At 41.1% G+C, this 17,302-nt stretch overlaps 1 protein-coding gene across 50 annotated transcripts in view; it reads left to right on the plus strand.

The window, feature by feature from the left end:
- Positions 1-17,302, plus strand: part of TTLL5 (tubulin tyrosine ligase like 5) — a 280,660-nt gene that overhangs the window by 135,398 nt on the left and 127,960 nt on the right. For all 50 annotated transcript variants that reach the window (XR_011532902.1, XR_011532901.1, XM_070593608.1 and 47 more), the window contains one exon: positions 11,993-12,147. Coding sequence is in view for 48 of the 50 variants with exons in the window: in XM_070593608.1 (XP_070449709.1) it covers positions 11,993-12,147 (155 nt within the window). In the remaining 2 variants the exon portion in view is untranslated. The remainder of the gene's footprint in view (positions 1-11,992; positions 12,148-17,302) is intronic.

The raw sequence follows: 17,302 nt of genomic DNA on the forward strand, positions 1-17,302 counted from the left end.
GCTGATTCTACTGGACTGTAAGGTACTTGATTGAGGATAAGGACCATGTCCATTTTTTCACCAAAATTTTCCCTCCTGGTATATAGTGTGCACTCAATACATATTTTTTGAATAAATAAATGAATGAAGAACCCCCTGCTTCCCCAGCCAGAAGTCATCTCCATTCTCTGTGCTATAAACTACATGATGTAGTTTAGTTATAAAGTACAGGCTTGCTAAATTGAAAAGAATTTCCTTTCTACGTTTTGTCAGTTTTCATAGTCTTTTAAAACTATTGCTCTTCATTTCTTTTTATTGACAATACCATACCTGTCCTTCATAATAAAGCGTCTGACATTAATTGAGTGTCTACTTTGTACTAGGCACTGTGCTAAGCACTTTATATGCATTATCTCTTTAACTCTATGAGGTAGGTACTTATTTTTCACAGATGAAGAAACTAGAAGCTGGAAGGATAAGTGACTCTGCTAAGGCCACACAAGTGGCAAGTGACTGCACCAGGACTCTAACCCAGGCCTGTCTGACTCCATGCTTTTTCTCTCATTGTTTTTCTGCTTCTTCCTGTTGGAATCAGGACTCGAACCTCTCATCAGACCAAAATGATGGCGTTGAACACCGTGTGCCTGTTCCTGCAGGATTGCTGCAGTTGTAGCCAAGCCGTGCTTGAGCCTGCAGAGAGAAACGAGGAAGTGAACTTGCTCGGTTTTCTTGATTAGAAGTGCTTCTTCTCTCCTAAAGCAGGTTGAGCAATGTGTGGTTCTGTCTAGATTATCAGTTATTTGTTGAGTGAACGAACTCCTCATCAGATTATTTTGTGGTGAAGGCAGCAGATCCTTTGAGCAGGCTAAATTCGTCCTTGTTAATCCCCAGAGATTCGGTAAGAGTGGATCTATTTATCATGGCGGCAGCAGGCCCCATCCACTCACAAAATCTGAATGTGTATATTGGAAGCACTACAAAGGAATTTAGCTGTTTTGTAAAGTTTCCCAGGAATGTCTTTGGCAAATCCTGATCTGGAACTCCTTCTGGATTTTGGAACACTGAATGTGTATATGTATATGTATATTATGTAAATGACAAAGTTCAACAGAGAGCAACTATGTGCCCAGAGAACTCAGTGCTGATGTATCAGAACTGCAGAGTCTCTACTTTGCCTAACCCCTTTTGAAATTTGGCTAACATTATAACTGTTATCTCCTGGTGATTGGAGTGTAAATTTCTTGGGCTTTATTTTATCAGCATCCAGGAATCCATACAGGAGTTGAAACTGTCTTAAAACGTGTTGGTTGTTGTAGCTTAAAGCATTGGTTGTTGTGACTAATAATTTCATAAATGCTCATGAAGTGCCCTTAGAGGAGTGTTTTAAAATGTAGCTGCTGAAGGACGATTCTTTTCATGTTCTTGGTTGCATACGGTCTCTAATATTTCTCCAGTGGTGAAAGTCTTGTAATAAGTGCAAATCTAGCACTTTCAGTTTTCCTTTTGAGTGAGACAGATCTTGGTCCACTGGTGTTTCCTTTTCAAGAATTGCCTTTTGTTCTAACAACGTACACTAAAACAAGTCAGAAAGGCCTAGCCACAGCATTTCCCTATTTCAAATCATTTAGAGCCCCATGATTGGGGAAATGAAAAGTTCCGTGGCATGCTCACTTGATGCAGCCTTTGGATATGACTGACACAGAGAACGTTATTCTCAAGAGGATGTTGATGTAGTTCTGAGGACAGTATGAATGCAGATTTAGATCAACTTATCTACGTATCAGCCCAAGTGATTCTTAACCTTTTTGGTGTTAGAGATCCCTTTGAGAATTGAATGAAAGCTGTATTTCCTTTTTCTGACAAAAATGTGCACTCAAACTTAGAAATTTGTATTAATTTCAAAGGGTTCATAGACCCCCCCCTCCGCCACCACCACCACCACCACCTCCCCCCTGCAACTAGGCTCCCTTTTGATGCCCTGTGGACCTATGGTCTCCAAGTTAAAAACCTCTGAAAACTTTTAGATAGCATATGGCCCTTAATATCAACGATTTGGCCCAACATGATCACTCCAAATTTGTGATCATCTTTGCTTCAGACATTCTTTATATATTTCAGTGCTATCTCCCCACTGGGCTGTAATCTCCACGAAGCAAGGATATTTTTGTTTTTTCATTGTTCTGTCCTCAGTGCTCAAAAGAATGCCAAGGACAGAGTGGGTGTCTGATAAGTATTTGTTGAATTAATGAAATAATCTTGTGAAACCCGATCTCTTGACCTCATCAGGTAAGAATTATCTAAGATTTTATGGACCGTGCTCTAACGAGGGAATTGAGCTAGCCAAGATTGTAAGCTGCATTGGGAATGTGATGCCACCGATTTGCTCACATGTTAAGCTGTTATTAATTAAAATTTTAATATTGTATTTCCATCTCCTTTTTGATAAATAAGATACATGAGATTTGCAAACAGCCCTAGTGAACCTAAGGTGCACTAAGTGAATCTCAAATCTAGTGTTAGCCCTTTGCAGTTCCAGTGCCAAGAAGAAACGAATATAATATACACATTGTGCAGACATGGAACAAAATCTGTATGTCAAAGCTATTATTTCACCCCTTTGAGAGTCTTGCCCAAGGCTTCAAGACCAGGCAGAAATCATCTCTAAAATTATTCAGGGCACTAGCAAGAGCAACACTTATCTCTCACTCTAGTCACTGATTATTTTATTTCCGTTAATTCCAAAGCAGTCCCTCCGTTGCGGTCTACTCAAAAAGAGGTAATTTGGAACCTTTCATTTCCTTGCTAGCCTTCCAGTGACATTAATCACTTTTCTACTCATAGTGAAACTAGCTGCTCTCTGGCGAGAGGGGGAGTGTGTGTGTTCCGGAGTAGATGAGACCCACTTCCTTTACTGTATAAATGCTTTTGTGCCTGCTGGGCTAAGCTCTGGGGATGCAACAGTGAATCAGATACAGCCCGTTTCCTAAAGGAGCATGTAATTTATGGGGCGAGATAGGCAAATAAACCTGCAATTAGAATACAATACAAAATGTGGCATGAAGCTCTTTCAGCTCCACCACCATGCCCTTAAAGCAGTTTAATGGCAAGATCCTTTACAGCTGAGGAAGATCTTTTATGAAAAGTTTGACATTGGGAAGTAAAGCGTGAGGTGGTCGCAACAAAGTTTCAGGATCCTGCTGTGCTGAAGTGGTTTGAAGGACCTTCCTAGGGCCAATGAGGAAACACCGAATAAGCTTCTGATCTTCCCATTTCCAGGCTGGGGGTAATCCCTGCCTCTCCTGGCATAGCTGTATATAGATTTGCTGGTTGTGTTTTTCCCAAGCAGCAATGATAAACCTTTGGTACTGTGTGAAGAAAGGTAAAAGTCGTGTGAAAATCTACAGGCCCCAGTCAGAGGAGGGTTTTTGCCACTTCTTTTGTAGACAAAGTGTATCCATAGAAATGTAGAATTCTGTGGTCTGCTATGAGTAGAGAGTGTCTTGTCCTTAAGGGACTGATAACACATGCATACACAGAGGCAGATGCTGGTTAATGATCCATTGGTGGAGGACTCGTGGGTTTACACTGGATACTGGCCTCTTAATTTTTTCATTAGCGTGTGTTGTTTTTTCAAATATCTACTAAAACCTCACCATCTTTAAATATCAGTTTGTTTGGTTTTGTTGTTCCATGGTGGAGCTGGAAGTTACTGTGCACATGCTCATTAAACACTGAGTCATAGAGAACTGTGGCTGGATTCAGGATTCCATTGTCACCACTTTGAGGTTCAGGAGAAGATGCCCACAGAGAATCCTCTAGGCTAAAGCCTTCTCTTAATCGCTCTAAGATTTTTGGCTCCAAACTCCTGAGTGGAATCCCTGGCTTTGGTGATTTGAGCTAGACAGTAGATGATCCAGTGTCTTTTGCCCACCTGGCCTAAGGCCTGGACCAAAGCCATCTAGTCAGCCTCCTGGTGCCTTTTGCCCAAACTCACCTCGTAATCATGATCCTTAAACTATTTTACTGTTGAAGAGAGGCATGGAAGGATAAATCTAAGGAGAGGCACATTTTCCCAAAGGTTCTAGAAAAAAGCTGGCCTCAGATAACCACTATTTGACCTTCCCTTCTTATATGGCAGGCAGCTCCATCTTGCCTTACCAGCTGCATGGGAGGATGTCATCCAAAAGAAGAGTGCTCCAAAAAGAAAACATAAACAGTGAGCACATGAACTCAAGAGCTTTTATCATGAGATTACAAACACGATCTGCAGTCCCAAGGCCCAGCACCCTTCCTTAGCCTGGGAGGGCAATGAGGGGAGACCGACAACAGAGTGTCCTGCATCCCAGCCTTACTCCCTCTCACCTGACTGTTGTGAGTCTCCACTGATCTGAACTTTCTAGAGATGTAATGTACAACATGATGGCTGTAGCTAACACTGCTGTATGATATGTAGGAAAGTCGTTAAGAATAAATCCCAAGAGGTCTCATCACAAGGAGAAGTTTTTTTTTCCTTTATTTTCTCCTTTCTTTTCTTTTTATTGTGTCTATATGAGAAGATGGACGTTACTTGAACCTATTGTGGTAATCATTTCACAGTATATGTAAATCAAACCATCATGCTGTATGCCTTAAACTTATACGGTGACGTATGCTGATTATTTCTCAATGAAACTGGGAAAAAAAAGTTTAAAAAAACTCAACTTTCCTTATTAATCCCTTTCAACCCATCCCACAAAACAGCACTAGATTTACCACCTACACCACAATTCTGACATTGCACTCCTCTGGCAAACCTTTGAGCAAACTTACTGTTTTCTGCTTTATCAGGAGCAGAATCTTTAGTCTGGCATTCAAGAACCTCCCCAAGCTGGTTTTCTCTCTGTTCCTGTCTTCTGTTGCTCTAAGTTTTAGCCATATTAGACTCCTTTCTGTTTCTCATAGTTCCTGCATTTTAACTTATGCTTTTTCTTTTCCACCTAGGAACCACTCTCCCCTCACCACCCCCCCGCCCCCTCCTCCCCCACCCTGCCAATTCTCCTGCCTCTCCTTTTAGGGCCAACTCAGATGCCTTCTTTGAATTTCCTTAGCACTTTTATTATGGCACTTACTACATTCTGGAGGCCTTAAATACTGCTATTTGTCTAGGTGTCTTGTCTCACTTAATAGAGTACACATTCCTTGATGGCTTGAGGGCAGGGGCCGCATTTTAATCTGTGTATACCCTTAGGACTTTACCCAAGGTCTTGCCTATGATAGGAAGTACGGTAAATATTTATTGAAATAGCTTTGGGTTTGGACTTCTTTCGAGCATTCAGGACTGTGGCAGTTCTAGAGCATGCCGACTAGAGCAAAGAGGTCTAGTTAGGCCTGTCTCCGGATCCTCTTTGGATACCAAAAGGTTATATATCTGGGTGGGTGGTGGGCATATTCTGGGAAGCCATCAGGGCAATACCATCATGTTTTAATTATAGTGCTGGCAGCAGTGCTACTTTCAGCAAGCAGCAGTAACAAGCAGTAACACGGGCGGGCCAGCCGCCGGAAATTGGCGTCCCTCTCTGCTTCTGCCCCCTTTTCAATCCATCACCTGTATTTATTCCTGCTGTAATTTAAACACCTGTCTAGATGGAATGCATGCAATGTGTCCCTACCCCACACATTCAGATATTTGCTCACCTGCCTTATTCGGAAGGCTGGCTCTAAAATAAACAGTGTTTTGGTACTAAAAGAAAAATGCACTGAGGTCACCGTGGCAATGGACATGAGGAAGGGAATGGGAGTGGAACCTCTGGATAAGCTGCTCCAGGAAAGTGGGAGCAGAGGAAGAGGAGGAGGAGGAGGACAGCAAAGGGTGAAATATCTGCCAGCAGGCCCCAAGGCTTAGGCGGTGGTGGGATCGCATGACCAGATTTTCCCACAGCCAGTCATTCACTTAGCGAACCAGCTAGAGAAAGAAAGGCAGGGATGGAAGGATATTTAACAGGCTGATTGTCTGGAAGCTTAAATGTCTTGCTTTATTTTCAATGACTGCTGTTTCTCATGGCAGCATAGCAAGTAGACTTGGAATTTTCGGAAGCTTGTTCTAAACTGTTTTATCTGCTTTTGCATCCTTGGCATATTTAATGGTTACTCATGTTAGTGTTTGAGCATCTGAACAACATTGAGAAATAGTAAAACCTTAAAGTTCCTCATAGAATTATTTTCTCTACTCCTTCCCCTTCGTTGCCTTATATTTTCCTCCTCACCCCATTAAGGGCATTTCTGCTAGTTTTTGGAAGATCCCCTGAGCTTTATGGAGAAACATGGAATGATTCCTCTTTGCTGTTCTCTCCTTTCCTTTTCTAGCATCCCCTGTAACAAGTGCTTCTCAAACATTAAGATGCAGGTGAATTGCCTGTGGGTCTTGTCAAATGCAGATTTTGGACCACGGGAGCTGAGGCTGGGTTAAGCCTCTGCATTTTTTTTGAGTAAGATTAGCCCTGAGCTAACATCTGCTGCCAATCCTCCTCTTTTTGCTGAGGAAGACTGGCCCTGAGCTAACATCGGTGCCCACCTTCCTCCACTTTATATGTGGGACGCCTACCACAGCATGGTTTGCCAAGTGGTGCCATGTCCACACCTGGGATCCAAATGGGCAAACCCTGGGCTGCCGAAGCGGAACATGCAAACTTAACCACTGTGCCACGGGGCCGGCCCAAGAGTCTGCATTTTTAACGAGCTCCCAGGTGGTGCAGATGCTGCTGGTTCACAGGTGGAACTGTAAATTCCAGGCTCAGTGGTCCAAGGTGGTGGGAGTAACACAGTGATTAAAACTACAGGATTGGGAGATTTTGCATTGAGCAGACCAGAAATTGAAGCTAGGGGCTGACATGTAACAATTATTTGTTCTTGAGCAAGTTATTTTACCTCTCAACCTCAATTCCCCCATCTATAAATGAGGACAATAATTGTATCTATGTAACAAAATTGTCTTGAAGATTAAATGAGTTTATATATATATATATATATATATATATATACACAAAGTGCTTAGAACAATGCCTGTCAAAAGCTAAGTGTTCATTAAATTTAGGCATCAGTAGTGCTAATATGATTTTGTTGTTATGATTACTGTTATTGTAGTGGAACCTGAAAGGTTTCATATTTGCTTAAAAATTGATTATGGTAGAACATTTTAGAGGTCTAAACACAGACTTACAAGGTTCTTATGTGCATGTATTGACTTTTGCACATAAAGATATTGATGTCCATTATCAATAAGGCATGTTCTTTGAGTCATAGTTTCAGTAATTAAAATGGATTTTAGTTAAACTATCCCGTCTGTCTACCAGATTCTCTTGTGACCAGTGGCATGAATTCATGAGTTGGCCAGCCTAGATTTAGTAGCATAGACTCGGGTTGTTAGCCCAGAGAAGCCAACTGGCCCAGTGGCTACAGCCTTCACCTTAATAGCCTAATACTCCTAACAAAATGATGAGCCACCTATTTTGTGACTGGTGCTGTGTCTTTCTGTGCTGTAAGCCTGTCCTCGTTTAAAATTCTTTAGCAGTGAAACATTAGTCATCATTGCAAATCACGTATATATAAATGCCATTTTCCACTTTCTCTCAATCTGATCAAAGCTGGTTTTGTGATGTTACCTGGAGAAATATAGATAGACAGAGAAGCAGATGCAGCATCCTCTTCTTGTTAGGGAAGAAACCTCCAGGTGTGAACCTTAATTGGCTTGCAGAGTTTATTAAGGTCTGGTCCAATAATGGGAGATTTGCCCTGCCCTTAGGTCTTCCCTAGTCAAGGTATGGTGTTTCTAGGGTCAAAACTGATGCTTGAGTCTATTTTAGTTCAGTGACTCCTTCTGCCCATCCTGGAAAAACTGGTAAGCTGAGAGGAAGGACCAAAGGCTTTCGTAATTCATTTAATCTAGAGATAATTTGTTTGGACCAAACTTTAGCAAGGCATAAATCTTTCTATGTAAGATTCAGCCAAATCTGATTGAGGCTCTAGAGCTGTGCTGTCCAATAAGATAGGACTACCTGCGTGTACCTTTTTAAATTTAAGTTAAAGTTTAAAATCCAGTTCCTCAGTCACCCGCACCACATTTCAAGTGCATGTGGCTAGTGGCTACTGTATTGGACATTGCAGATTATAGAACATTTCCATCATCACAGTACATCCTTTTGGATAGCAGTGTTGTAGAATAGGGATTGAAAATAGATTCATCCCCCTTGTCTCTTCTGATCGATTGGTGATGGCTGCCTGGAGGACTCTGTAAAGAGGATTCTGAGGCCATGTCTCAGAGAGCCCCAAATTGGTTGATTATTTATTAGCAATGTATGTCCTAGGAAGACACGAGCTGGAGAGTGGGGCGTGGTTGTGGCATAGGTACTGAATGTCTTCTAGACAAAACCACAGAAGTAAGCACAGAGTATTTAGAGGGCTAGGCTGTTATTATTTAATAGAGACAAGTTATTTTTTTAGCAGGAGTCCTTTGAAAAGAAAGATGAGAAACTTCGAAAGTTTTCTTATTCTTTATATAATCTCTCATTTAAGTAGTGGTCACTTTTGTTATTTCTCAGAATAAATTAACAATGGTGCTTTGCTTTTTATGTAGAAGGAAATCACAGTGGCTACCACTTCTTGGTTTGTCCATGAAATAAGGAATGGATGTCCTTTACATAGAAAGAAACAAAATCCACCGAGATTCCAAAATTAGTTTCATCTTCATGCCACCTTTTATTATACCTGCTAAGAAACAAAACTGTTTGAGGGTGGTTTTTCTTTGCTTTACTTTTTTAATATCTTTTGTGAAGGGTAACAAGAGGGAAATAAAATTTAAGGGAAAGAAGGAAAAGTTGATATAGTTTGGTGTAATTGATCCCTGTATAATCACTGTTTTCAGAATTTGAGGTCTGTATCTGATTATATATTCAAAAATCTCTAATAATTAAGGATAACTAGGAGTATTTCCCTACTAGTTTCAAAACTACAAAATGGATTTTAAAACAAGAGTGCCAGTTCTGCAACTGTATGTGACCTTGAGGAAATTGCTTACGATAACCTCTGAGCCTTAGTTTCTTCATCTCTGAAAGGGAGTATTATAGTATCTACCTCCGTGAGTAATGGGTAAGGAGTAAGTGAGATGTAAAACCACATTTACAGGTGCCTGACACTACTACTGTAAGGACTCAAGCGTTAAACCCTGTTATTTGGAAAAAGTATATACCGCGTGTACTTGGAGGAGAACATTCTCTGTTCTAATGTTAGCCCTGCCGCTTAGTAGGTATGACTTAAGTCTAATTGTTTACTCTCTTTAGACTTTAGTTTCCTCTTGTAAAATGGGGGTAACGATAGAACCTACTGGAAAGACTTGCTCAGGGTTAAATGAGATAATGCACATCACGATAATGCAAGGACATCTAGTACATGGCACAGAGTGAGCATTCAGTAACTGTTAGCTATTATGATGAAAATGAGGATGTTTAAATTAGAGGCAGCCTTGCCAAAAGAGAGAAGATTTATCAAATCTGATATCTCTTCTCCTTCCCATTCACTAATCTCCAAACTGTACAGTTTATGCTAACCATGGTAGAGTGTGTACATTTTGTTTATTTTATTCCTGTTCCACTATAAATTATTAATAAGCCTCTTTCATTGGGTTTTTGGCACGACTGACCTGAGGCTGTAATTGGAGAAGCTGTTAGTTATCATAAAGAACTTCTCACTTTGTAGTATTTTTACAAGCTGCAAGCTCATGTCTAATTTGAGAGGCCTGATGTTTAAGGCCAGGGATCAGGGCAGGAAGGAGGAGGGCTCCGTGTGGGGCAAGAATGAGTTCAGTCCTACAGGGAGTCTGTTTGATTGTCTGAGAACCTGACTATGTTGCCGCAAGGATGCAGGAAGAAGGACTAAGGGCTTCCAAGACGCCAGGGGCCAGAGAATATTGCCACACTCTGCCCCGGTATCTCCCCTGTCCTTCAATCAGTGTGTATCTTTCTTCTCTCCCTGGTAGCAGCAGAAGAGGGTTGGAAATGATAAGCCCAGGTTGGCTCCTGAGGCTGGTTCCACACTGAGACAGGCCCACCCTGGAGGGCGCAGCCTGAGTGTCCCGTAGCCCAGCATCTGCAGACACCAGAAATCACCCCTGACCTGTGGAGAACGCCTTTCTTCCCAAGAAAAATATTTGGGTCCTTTGGTGTGAAGAGACAGTCCTGGGTTGTTTTCACTTATTGAATTCATTATATACTGTTGCTAGAAGTTACTTTTCTTTCTTTCAGAATTTTGAGATTTTTTAAAAATCCAGAATTCTTCTATTTGTAAATGTCAAAATTATTAGGTTCTTAGGACGTTTCATAGAACACTTTTCTTGGAATTTACTTTCCTTACATTGCTATCCTCTAGTGTCTCACACTCACCACCTTGCCTTCAGCTTTGTGTCCTTCCTCTTTTCTGCATCCTCTGTGCATCTTATTTTGAAATGCTTCTCAAACCATCCATTCTTTTCTGATTCCACTCTCACTACCCAAGTTTTAAGCTTATCACCTCACATCTGTATTTCTCATAACTTAAAATTTGTCTTTTGGATTATAAAAGAAATGCATACGCAATATAGGAAATTTGGAAAATATAGGTCAGTATAAGGAAGAAAATAAGTCACCGATTCAGAAATAGACGCTGTTTATGTTTTGAATTTTTATTTCTAGTCTTTTAGGAGTGTGTATCTATGTGTGTGTGCATTTAAGGAAATTTGGATCTGTTCCGTAAACAGTATCATATAGTGATTTTTTTTAACTCGAGATATCAGCATATTGCCATTATCACTAAATATTTTTCAAAAAATTCTAATGGATATGTAATATTCCCTTATCTGGATAGAGCAAAATTCAACAATACTGTTAGCCATTTAGATCTTCTCCTTTTTCGATATTAAAATCAGTGCTTTTCAAAATCTGTTCACAGTATATTATAGTAAGAACACAGGCTTCAGAGTCTAAAGACCATGGTTCAGATCCTAGTTCTGCCATTTATTCCTAGGCCTCAGTTTCCTTCTTTGTAAAATGGGAATTATAATAGTACTTACCAGTAGAATTATGACAGTTTAAATGAGATGCATGTAATGTACTCATTTATAAAGAGCCTGGCACATTGTAAGTTCTACTAAATAGTAACTGCTCTTATAATAGTCATCATCATTAATCATCTGCAATTGTTTTCTATCAGAGTCCTAAAAGTTAGATTGTAGCATCAAAGTGTATGACTATTTTAATAATACCTTCAGTAATATATTGCCAAATTTATTTCTAGAAAGATTCTACCAATTTGTAGTCACAGAAATAGTATAAGTAACTAATCTAATATCAGCCCTTGCTTTTATTAGGTATTATGTTTTTTATTATGGTATACCAATGTAACATACAGAAGTGATATCTTGTAATTTGCATTTCTTTAATTGCCAGTGGAAATGACTAGTTTTAAATGTTTAATTGGCTAATTATATTCTTTCTTTGTAAGTTGTGTATTGAAGTCAATGCCCATTTTTCTATTGACTGAATCTTTTTTCTTTCTAAATGAATAAGTTCTTTGTCTATTATAATAATAATAATTACTTATAACTAAAATTTATTGAGCATTTAGAACTTTCACGTGAGGGAACAAGGGCCAGAAACGCTAGGTAGTTTGCCTAGTTTCTTAGAACCTTGCCTGGCACAGAGTGAATACTTGGTAAATACTTGCCGTTTTTGTTGTTAATCTTTGTATTTCAGTGTCCAGCACAGTACAGTGCTTTGCACATAGTAGGAGCAGAATAAATGCTTGTTAACTTATGTTGACACCAGCATCTTACTTCCACTCTTCAACGTGCACAGAAGCCAGCCTTTAATGGGTACCTTTGTCACTGCCACTGTTTCCGCTCAGATGAGTCAGCATCTCCTGGACTTTACTTGATTTTTCCCCATATGTTTTTAATGATACTTTTCTAAAACTCCATAAAATCAGGTTATTTCCCTCACTTCATTTCTAGGTAACAAACCTGAATTTGGCAAGTGGCATCATAAACAGAAGCAGTGCTTCAACTCCCCCCACCCTTCGGCCTGTCCTCAGTCCTGCTGGCCCGACATGGTCAATACAGTCAGACTCCCAAGCTCCTGAGAGCCACTCCACCCCTCCTGGAAGCAGGTATGTGAAGGGCCATGGAGCTAGCATTTGGGTCACACAGGCATGGCCTGGGTCCTAAGCAAGCTATCCCACCCTGAGCTGACTGCACAGATACCGGTAAGACAGATGCCTTTCCTCATCTTTCCCTATCCTCTGGCACTTGAGTATAGGGCGTCCTTTTACTTGTAAGACAGTTTGCGGGCAAATCAAATGAAAAGGAAATTTCCGATACAGTTCCGTAAGTTCACTTCTGAGTGAGGGAGCAAGAAGTTATACCACACTTAATCCCTCCCTCTAGTCAACATTTTTGTGTATTGATTTTTGACATTTTCTCCTTGTCTCCTAATTTTTTTTTGTACCATGTACTACATTGTGTTTCAGTAACTTTAGACTCTTTTCGTTTGAAGGATGTATTTGTTTTTTGTTGTTGTCATCTACATTGTATAATTAAATGCACATTGCCTCCCTGGGCAATGTTCATTTGGGAAGTGGGAAGGAAATTTCCTTTATGTAGTTGAGCAAAGTGGCAGAGGATAAAATCTAAATAGATTCTGGCCATAAAGTAAGCAACTTCTGAATTAAAAAAGAAACCACTGTATTAAATTCTAGTCTTAATCCATATTTTAAGTTTCCCTGTATAAAAAAATGTAGGAAATGGATTCCCAGTACATCTTGCTTTAGTGGCTATTAAATATGGGTTTAGTTGCATCTGTCCCTGAGTCAAGAGAGCTAGAGAGGAATGTGACTATTGTGATGAAGTATTCTGACCAGCTGAGTTATTGTCCCTTCCAAATAAAGAAGCTCTGCCACATATGTCCCACTGAGACCCCACCCCCTTGCCAGCACTTGCAGCCTCTGCCAGCTAGCTGTCTGTTCATATGCTGTCTTGCTGTGAGGTTGGGAAGGGTGACCGAAGACTTGGGCATGGAGGAAATACCTAATTGTTGTTAAAGTATCTGTTGGTGTTAGAATTATTACTTAAGGAACTAATTTGGGAAGCAGAGACTCTGACCAGGAAGCAACATAAATATAAGCACATTACCTCATGCTCTGGTGCAGCATCCTTCGTACCAGCAATCACTGTGGTCAAGGGTGAAAAGAATCATCTCAATTGAGAATTCTAAAGAGTTGAAGACCATGAGGCAGGACTTTTTAAGACAGGACATCCTCCCACACAGTTCTCCTCACAGGAGAAGTCTGTCGTTTGGTGATTTACAATCTACAGAGTAACCACATTCCTAAAACATAAGTCGTAAAAAAGAAATTCTGTTTATACCATAGAGCTTTATTTTCCATATAAAATATTTCCAAATATTCCATTTTCATTTTACAATCAGAGCCTTGTTTCTATGGAAAGCAAGAATCTTGCAATCTTGGATATGTTATCTATATGACAAGGCTACAACCATTTTCCATAGTATAAACAAAATGTCAAAACTGCACATTTTGGAGAAGTAGAGTTTTAGCATTTTTTATACTTGTAGATGGAATGAGGAAAACTTTTTTAATAAAAATTATGGCTGAGTTTAGAGCCTTCTCTTGGCAGCACCTGTTAGGGTTGAGACACAGAAAGATGAAGGGATCTGTCAAGGTCAGAGCCAGGACCTAGAGTCCAGCACTGTGAGTGGCCTTCGCCCAGCCAGACTCTGCTCGTGAGCTGCAGTAGAATGACACGTTATATGATTGCCTTCAGGGCCACTGGCATGGGAAAGCAGCCCCACAAAGTCCTCTGGTCTTTTCCTTTTCCAGTCACTTGTACCCACAAAGTCCTCTCTGCACCTACTCTTCAAGGGCCAGTTTTCAGGTCTCCTTCCAGTCCAGAGTAGCGCTAGGAAATCTCCCTCTGCCCCCAGATAACCTCTGGTTGCCAGGACAGCCTGGAGGCTCAGCTTGGGAGTTCCAGTTCCACGTGGAACTCCCAGAGGTACCCACCCTAAACCAGACCTAAGTGAATTCTCCGAGGTCCTTCCAGACCTGGCTGTGATGTGGGCCCCAGCCAGCCCTCCAGCAGGCATGCTCACAGTACTGTGCCCCAATTTCTGTTTCCACCTGGTAAGTCACTGTTTTGTGGGTATTTAGTCTCTTGCTATTCCTCCCTTAGTAGTAAGGGAGGCTAAGTTTAATGAATATGGGATTAGAAGCTTAGAGATGTGAGTTTTATTACTGTTTTCGACACTAAGTGACCCTAAACTATTCATTGAATCTTTTTATTGGGTAAGCATGCTTGCATATAAACTGGCCTCTTTTGAGAGCTTTTAGATTGCCCTTTGAGCACTTTGATCTCCCTGGAAGTGGGTGCTAAGTAAATAAAAGATGTTCTTACTACTTCTATAATAGCTTCAGAGGATTCCAGTGCTGATAAACTCGGATAATTCACTAGACTAGAGGCTGCCCTGTGAACAGTAACAAGATGTAAAGAACATCCATTGCTGGCTGTACTTTTCTTCTGCATATTGGAGGATTCAGTGACTTGGTAGCCACAGGAATGAAAACTGGTGACTCACGAGAACTCTGCAAATAGTGTTATTTTTCATTTCCCTGTGGTGTTGCTATTGTTCTCAATTTTATGGATCACACAAGTTTTCACCAGACAACCTTGTTCTTCCCCCGCTGTTTTGAAACCACCCCAAATGTAGCCTCAGGGCTGTTGTCTCCCATTGGGTCAGGGTGAGCTCAGCCCAGCTCCTCAAATCCCTTGGTTCCTTTGGTCTGTCTGGAGCCCCTGTTGGAGCTTTGTTGTGGGAGAGGACGGCAGAGAGCCCATGACTTGCCCAGACAGTCTGAGGCCTGGCCGTGTAGCTTGCAGTTCCCTAGACACTCTGGAGTTGGACTTGGCCAGCCATTCCTCTGTTGTTACTTTTCAGAGGTAATAAGTGAGATTAATTGCAGGCCATTCTCCAGAAGAGAAAGTAGTCAGGGCCAAATACAGTCACATGTTTAGAAGCCTGAGGTGTGCCTCTGAGCAAGGCCAATTTTGAATTATACAATAGAGCCTCCAGGATGCAGGTACAGAGTGTTCATGACCTCTTTTTTCTTAAAGGGATCGTATTTGGTTTCTAGATGTTGATACCTGGGTATTTAAGCTTTTCTTTAGCAAATGAAGTAGGTAGGACTTTTCAAGCTGCCTTTTAACTATCTATTTTCTGGGCACATGAGGAGCGTTGGCTGAGGGTTGGTGTGTAGAGGCATCTCCTCGTTTCTGCCAACCTACATGGAATTGGAACATGTCAGGCAGGAGCGTTTCCTAGGTGAGGCGCACTCAGTGGGTTCACAGTGCATCTTTCTGTGTGAGACCTGGAAGGGTTACTGTAAAGTCTTGGCTGCTGCTTGGAATGATTTGGGAAGGACAGGGCCTCAGACGGCTTGGCAGGAACCTGAGGCCCTGTTTTTTTCCAGTCCAGCCCTTCCTTGTGGATCGAGCTGTCAGGGAATCCCACGAATGTCTGGCTTCTGCCCCTTTGTATGTTTTTCCAGCATTTGTCATTGAATTATTTTTATCCATCTCTGGCTTTTTCACACATGCAACCTGGGGATTTGTCTGTTCCTCGATGTTAAAGGTGGGGGAGGTTGAAAGCACAGCCATGAGTTTGTTCCTTCTTTTTGTGACAGGGCAAGGCATCATGGGCATGGGCTGCTCGGCCTGGCCGGCCCCCACTCTAGAGAACATCTCCATGTCAGAACTTTAAATTCTGTGCTGGGGAGTGGGGGACAGTGAAGCACCAAATCTTGGAACTTTGGGCTATATTTCGTGTCACCTTGTCCCTCCGCCATCTTACTCTTCCAGTAATAAATTGTAAAGAGTCTGGTATCCTGCTTTACATACTTTTTAGGAACAAGTTTTTCAGAGATTCTGATTCTAGTATAGTTAATACTTTTCTCCATTCCTTTAGATTATTTCTTAGAAATGTTGCTGGAGATTCAGGTCTCTGACTTCTCATCTTTTCTTTCTCAATCAGTCCTTAGAAATGTTGTTTGTTATTTTCTTGAAAAAATATACCACATTCATTTTACATGTGTCAGGTATTATGTTAGACACTGAGGAGTGGTGATAAATAAAACAGAATCGTTCCTGATCTCACAGAGTTTGCTGTCCAGGATGTATCTTCCGTGTTCTCACTGCAGTGCTAGGTGGATTCTAAAAGACTTTGAAGACATGGTGTTTGATCACTAAGAGGTACCGTCTAGTGAGGAGAAGGAGCCATATACACATGGAACAATTAGAGAGTTGTGTCAGGCAGCATATAACAAAGATCTAAAGTTTATGGCACAGACCATTAGAAGAAAGAGTGTCAAGAAGAGTGTGTAAAGATTTAATCCTGTCACATGCTACAACATGGGCGAACCTGGAGGACATTACATTGAGTGAAACAAGGCAGTCACAAAAGGACAAAATTGTATATTTCCACTCTTATGAAGTATCTAAAGTAGTCGAAATCATAGAAGCAGAAAGTAGAAAGATGGTTGCCAAGGGCTGGGAAAAGGAGGGAGGGAGGATTAATGTTGACTGCTATAGAGTTTCAGTTTTGCAAGATGAAAAAGTTCTAGAGATCTGTTGCACAATGTGTGAATATACTTAACACTACTGAACTGTACACATAAAAATGGTTAAGGGTCCGGCCTGCTGGCACAGCGGTTAAGTGCACACGTTCCGCTTCTTGGCAGCCTGGGGTTCGCCAGTTCGGATCCCAGGTTCGGACATGGCACCGCTTGGCAAGCCATGCTGTGGCAGGCATTCCGCATATAAAGTAGAGGAAGATGGGCCCGGATGTTAGCTCAGGGCCAGTCTTCCTCAGCAAAAAAGAGGAGAATTGGTGGCAGATGTTGGCTCAGGGCTAATCTTCCTCAAAAAAAAAAAGGTAAATTTAAAGTTATGCTTCTTTTTGGGGGGGGGGGGGTAGCAATACTTTCTTTTTAAAGTTATGCTTTTTTTTTACCACAATAAAAAAAGAAGAGGAGGAGTATGTAAGGATTTAAAAGAGAGCCCCGTAGTTCTGCAAAAATTATTCAGTGACCAAAATGGCAAGGTTTTGCTTCTATCTTCTGCCTCTGTGTAAGGGAATTATTCTGAACTTAGTCTTAAAATGCTTCTATTTCTTTAAAAGTATGTTAACTTTGTAGATAAGGGGGCCACCTGCCCCTGTGAGGAAGATGGCATAGTGTCATGAAAAGAGAAGGG

This window comes from Equus przewalskii, chromosome 25 (genome assembly GCF_037783145.1).
Source record: "Equus przewalskii isolate Varuska chromosome 25, EquPr2, whole genome shotgun sequence".
In the NCBI taxonomy this organism is placed as follows: Eukaryota; Metazoa; Chordata; class Mammalia; order Perissodactyla; family Equidae; genus Equus; species Equus przewalskii.